General features: G+C 52.6%; 1 protein-coding gene across 1 annotated transcript in view; it reads right to left on the bottom strand.

Moving 5' to 3' along the window:
- MTERF4 (mitochondrial transcription termination factor 4) overlaps window positions 1–2553 on the bottom strand; it is a 6041-nt gene extending 3488 nt beyond the window's left edge. The window contains exons 1-2 of the mRNA XM_010833398.1: window positions 2499–2553; window positions 879–1362 (exon numbers count right to left, since the gene is read on the bottom strand). Of these exons, the coding sequence (XP_010831700.1) occupies window positions 879–1362; window positions 2499–2519 (505 nt within the window). The 5' untranslated portion in view covers window positions 2520–2553. The remainder of the gene's footprint in view (window positions 1–878; window positions 1363–2498) is intronic.
- Between the last annotated feature and the right edge of the window lie 3447 nt (window positions 2554–6000).

Genomic DNA, 6000 nt, shown 5'->3' on the forward strand with positions numbered 1-6000 from the left:
GGGGGGGGGGGGGGGGGGGGCGGAGACGGTGGCTGGGAAACGGTCACTCCACCTGTGTCCCAGGAATCTGGGAAGATTTCACACTTCCCATTAAATGGAGACACCTGACTGGAACCCAAGCCTTTACGGGGAACTCTAAGTGTCAGTAATGCCTGACGGGGCTCCAGACCCCTCTCCTCCTCCGCAGGGGAACTCTAAGTGTCAGTAATGCCTGACACGGCTCCAGATCCCTCCCTCATTCCGCAGGGGAACTCTAAGTGTCAGTAATGCCTGACGCGGCTCCAGACCCCTCTCCTCCTCCGCAGGGGAACTCTAAGTGTCAGTAATGCCTGACGGGGCTCCAGACCCCTCCCTCATTCCGCAGGGGAACTCTAAGTGTCAGTAATGCCTGACGTGGCTCCAGACCCCTCTCCTCCTCCGCAGGGGAACTCTAAGTGCCAGTAATGCCTGACGCGGCTCCAGATCCCTCCCTCCTCCGCAGGCATGGCCCCGGGGTGAAGGAGTCTAAGTCTCTGGCTTCACACAGACACACAGAGCACTGAGCCCGCCCCGGGTCAATTGAAGCGTCCAAGGGCACACGCACACCCACGAGCCAACGCCACCGCTGACGTGTGCGGGGCCCACACCACGCGCCCACCGCCATTCCCGACGCCAGAGCACCCACAGGGAACACACCAGACAAGAGCGGTCACTCAGCTCCCCCTCCCACCTGCAAGGCCCTCTGCAGAGGTCACTCTGCCTCCTCAGCTCTAAGCCAAATCACACATTCCTCTCAAGGACTTTTCCCCGCAGAAACCTCCTCAATCCACCTCCCCAGGCTATTTGGTCTCCAGCTCTGACTCCTCAGCACTACATATAAAATCCCCACCACTTCTTACCTTCTCCAAGGCCCAGCTTTCGCAGGTAACTGGAGCGCTTCTTCATTTGCATCACAGGCAGTTTCAATAACTGAGGACTTTTCTTCAAGGCCACACACACAGGCTCTGGATTCAAACCCAGAAGTATTAATTCTGAAATGATGTCCAGCATCTGTTGAGGGTGGGTACCTGGCTGTATGCTGAGCAGTTCATTAACATGGACATCACTAAAACCCATGTCCCGGAGGGAACGGACAAAATTCTCTTGCAACACAGGAGTTCTCTGCTTCTCAAGGAGGCACTGAATCAGCCCTGTTCTGTGCTCTGGTTTCTGTGCACATTTTGGGGGTTCAACAAAGGACGACTCCTCAAGGCCCCCTCCACTGGAGACTGTCATTAGCTTACACAACAAAAAAGCAGCTGTCCTTTTCTGTCCTGCAGGCTGAGGAGTCTGCCTAGCGAGGAGGGCCCAGGTAAGGGGCGTCAGGCGGTGCCAATCAAAGACCTGTAAGACACAAAGGGAATGCATTCCTCATCACACCAATGCAACAGACACCACAGGATTTCTGAGTCAGGGTCTTTAGCTCGTTGGTCTCACGCAAACATAAGTTTTTATAAGCAATCTGCAAAGTCATAACTGAACTTTAAAAGCCTAGAGAGAAAGAAGTTCATGTACAGAGAACAGAGTTTGCAGGATAGGTTTGCTTTTGCTGCTCTAACTGAGGGGACCGGGACAAGGAAGGATTGGGAGAACAATTTCAAGGCCACTGGGTAAAGTATGCCTTCGGGTGTGGGGGGTCCTCTACCTGTTCAGTGCCTTGAGGGGGGTGGCTACAAATTTAGCTGAGAGATTAACAAGAAGAAAAAAGTGTATTTATATGCGTATGTTGATTCAGGAAAGAGGTAGCTCCCTAAATGACTACAGCTGGGGGCAAATGGGGGAGGGTTTCTAGGGGAAGAGCAAACGGGAGGGCTCTTCGGGAAACAAGTGGGAGCCCAGAAAGTCTGTGACAATGTTTATGTTGATACAAGGGGTCGTCCCTCTTTTTTTTCCCTTCAAGGCGGTAAACTCCCCTGGAGAAAGGCTCAATGGCGCCCTCACTCCCGGAAAGCTCTGCTTTTAGTGAGATAAGGGCCGCTCCAAGCAAGCTTCTTTCAGTCTCTGCTGAATCTCAAACGTCTTTAGTTTAAAATCATTTCTGTGCCAACTCTGGGGTCCGAGTTGGTACCCACACCTGAAAACTCCGTATCTCGTACCAGTCTCCAGATTCACCTAACTGCATTCATTCCACAAACGGAACACCGTTAGCCTGCCAGCCAACTTCAACATTCCCGCTGACCTCAGAACTCTTAGGGGTCAGGCCGGCGCGCCACCAACGGGGCCCAATCCCCGGGTCCTCAACGCCCCTCAAGACGCGTCCCTGAGCCTCCCCAGCGCCCTCAGCCAAGCCCGCCCGCTCGGAGCGCCCGCCGCCCCTTGTCGCCCTGTTTGTGGTCCAGCCGCGGCTTCGGCCCAGCGCCGGCGGCAGGCGGGGTGGGGACAACGGGCTAAAGTCGCGCCAACGCGGCGGGAAGCGCCGGAGGCCGGGGTGCCGCACACCTCCGCGACCCGCAGGAGACCGGAACGCGGCGGCACCTCACCTGCCGACCCAGCGCCGCCATAGCGCGGAAGCGGCGCTCCCAGGACCCGTCGCTTCCGCCCTTCCGCGTCCGTCGCTTCCGCCCTCCCCCTCGCAAGCGCAAGCGCGAGGGAGGCAGTTCCGCCCGGCCCTTCTCCACCTGCGTCCGGCCGCCTGCACCGTGGGCTCTCGGACCGCGGCTTCCCTGCTTCGTGCCCACTCTGCCCGGATTTCCGCTTTCCGGAGCTCCCGGCTGGCAGAACAAATGAACAGCCCCTTCCCCACACGCTCGCTTTCCGTGAGAGAAAACTGTAACCTCGGCTCACACCGGCCGCCCCCCTGGTCCCGCAGTAACCTCCCCGGAGAAAGTAGCTTAAGGCAGAGACTGGGCGGTCTGAGTAAGATGGAATCGTCCCAGGTGACGTTATTTAAGATTCGATGTGGAATCTGTATCCAGTAAGAATTTTAGTGTAGAGTTGAAATGAGAATGGAGTGATCACCAGGTTCCAAATGGGGTCTGGGGGCCGCGGAGGACCGGGTCTCAGCCCCGCTCCGCACTTCTGAGGAGTTAGAACTGGGCCAGACCCGGGGACGCCCCCGCCTACCCAGAGCAGCACCTGCCAGGAACAGCCTTACGGTCTCAGGAGTTCCCCTTACAGCTACGCAACCCTCTCAGACTGCAGCCCGTCCTTTGTAGACAAGCGCCCTGCCTTATTGCCAGCTCCAATTATAATTCTTGATAAAAACACACATATTCTAGACGTGTTTAAACTGTCCAAAGGAACTCCACAAGTCTACGATTTTTCTTTTAAAAAGTTCCTCCCAACTTAGAGGTATGGTTTCCTTCTGGGATGAAATTGTTGCAGCCTAATTTGCATTTATTATTCTTAAATTTTGGATATAGACCTGTAATCGTTCAGGTATAGAAACTGGGCATCTTTCAAAAGGGGATAGTGGTGAAGAACAAAAGAGTGTACTTTCTCAGCTGCCTAAATTCCATCAGTTTTAAGTCCAAACCTTAATTTGTAAGCATTTCTTGTTTTATCTACTTGTTTCTGAACTGAGGAAAAGGACTTGATCTTTGCATGGATACAGTTTATAGAGTACCTGCTCTAGGCCAGGCACCAGACGGGGTGCTAAAAATATATCTTTCACAAAAGGATTATGTCAAAGAAGAGGAAGGTTGTAAACCATGTGGAACTCAAGAAATGGTTCTGTTTCTGTTGATTTGCCTTTTTACCCTGATTTTCTCCTTGAAATATGCAGCTGTCAGTACTGCAAAGCTAATCACGTTAATGCTTTTACACCCAAAGTCTAAGAACATCCTTGTGTGCCTCCCTGGAAGGAGTCACAGAACCTAAATAGGCGTCTAGGTCTAGCAAGAGTAGTGGCTGGCGTGCAGGGATCACTCCAGAAAGTTGGCAGCAATGTCAGTGCTCTGAGAAAGCCTTGCTCTTTGGAATCTTGACTGTAATGTGGGGAGGAAAAATTTTCAGCATCTGCCTCAAAACTTTAATGCCTGGATTCTTTCTGCAGAGAATACTCTCAAAGCGTTCAGACTTTCCTCTGCCAACAAATCAGGTGAGTTTTAATTATTTTTCTTATACAGAAGTAACAGTTCTTGGAGACCTAGAACTTTGCATTTTCAGCCCATTGCACACCTGTCTGAAAAAAGCATTCTGTAACTTCTTCTGTATTATAAGCATCATAGAAACTACAAAGGAAAATATTTGGGTTTTTTTTTAACCTTTGAAGAGTTCTTAGAACATCATAAGACTTGTTTCATTCTGAACAGTAAATGTCACTAACTTACTACAGACTTTAAAAAATACACTTCTAAAAGTCCTGCCTTTACTATCTCTGCTGGACAGAGGAAGAGTCCTCGTCATTCTCTTGAGATGTCAGAGAGACTCAGGCAGCACTTCCTAAAGGAAAGGGATGGTGAAATCCTATATACCAGAAGTGGAGAATAAAATGAACTGTCATCAAGATAGCTGCATACTTCCTACACGAATACTGGAAACTGGGCGCAGGATCGCACCTGAGGCAGGCTGGCCCTGAGCATCTTCTCGGTCCTCTGGGTAGGAGCCTCGGCCCGGCAGAGTGAGGACACATGGGAAAGGGGTGCTGGGGCCTTGGGTTTGGTTTTGTTTTCTTCCTGCTATTTGAGCAGGGGGTAAAATGAAAGGTTTCCTTCTGACCCCAACCACTCCCTCTCTCCAAAACAGATACAAAATAGAGGCTGAATTTCAGATTAGGGTGGATTGGAGCCTAGAGGGGAGGAGTTATCTGAGTATGTGAGAGCTGCACTGGGTCCTGATCAGGACGGGGAGAGGGGCATTCAGGGCCAGACACCCCCACATAGTCGGGGGGCTCCCTGGGCCACATGCCCCCACGTAGTCACAGGGGGCTCCCTGGGCCAGATGCCTCCACATAGTCACAGGGGGCTCCCTGGGGCCAGACACCCCCACATAGTCACAAGGGCTCCCTGGGCCAGACGCCCCCACATAGTCACAGGGGGCTCCCTGAGGCCGGACGCCCCCACATAGTCACAGGGGCTCCCTGGGCCAGATGCCCCCACATAGTCACAGGGGGCTCCCTGGGCCAGATGCCCCCACATAGTCACAGGGTGAGGGAGACACCCCCCACACAGTCATGGGTCGGGGATGCCTGGGGCCAGACACCCCCACATAGTCACAGGGGCTCCCTGGGGCCAGACACCCCCACATAGTCATGGGGGCTCCCTGGGCCAGATGCCCCCACATAGTCACGAGTGGGCGGTCCCCGGGGCTGGATACCTCTGCATAGTCATGGGGTGCTGAGGTGCTGGGAGGGGTTGGGGTGGACAGCAGAGCAGAGACAGATGATGGGCCAGCCCTGCTGAGCTCTGCACAAGGGCAATGGCTGACACACCATGCCTCCAGTCTCCTTAGACTGGCGAAGCTGCACAGACCTGCTGGGCACAAAGAGGGACCCCCAAGCTGACCAAGGCGGAGCCACTGTGGCACACGGAGACGCACAGATAGAAAAATAAGGAAATGAAGTGCTTCCCGTACCAGCACTGCAGAAGAATTCATGTGGTCCAAGTCAGGGTAATTGTTTACTAATAAAACTGCTTTAATTTGGAAAACGTTCAAGGAAATAAAGAAACAGTTTGGTCATTTGGCAAACAGTTCTCCACACTCCACGTATCAGACAAGCGTACACCAAGTCAGAGGAAACCGAAATCAGGCACGTGTACAAAAGTAAAAAGAGAATCGAGAACCTCTCGTGTGCCTTTTGGAAATTCACAGATGAAAAGCCCTTTAGTAGTACAAAACTCAAACACTAGAATGTTTTTTCAAGGCCATGAAAAAAAATGAATTCCACGTCTATTTTGTAAACCTAAAATAGCACAGCATCACTGGCTTTTGTTCTAACAGATGGGTTTTAGAAAGTGAGCTAGGCCTAATTCTTGAGCGCTTACTCCCTAACGGAAGGCGCCTGAGAAAGCCGTGCCTCCCTAAGCGAGTCTGCAGTGCGGC

This window comes from Bison bison, unplaced genomic scaffold, assembly GCF_000754665.1.
Source record: "Bison bison bison isolate TAMUID 2011002044 unplaced genomic scaffold, Bison_UMD1.0 scf7180017845304, whole genome shotgun sequence".
Classification (NCBI taxonomy): Eukaryota; Metazoa; Chordata; class Mammalia; order Artiodactyla; family Bovidae; genus Bison; species Bison bison.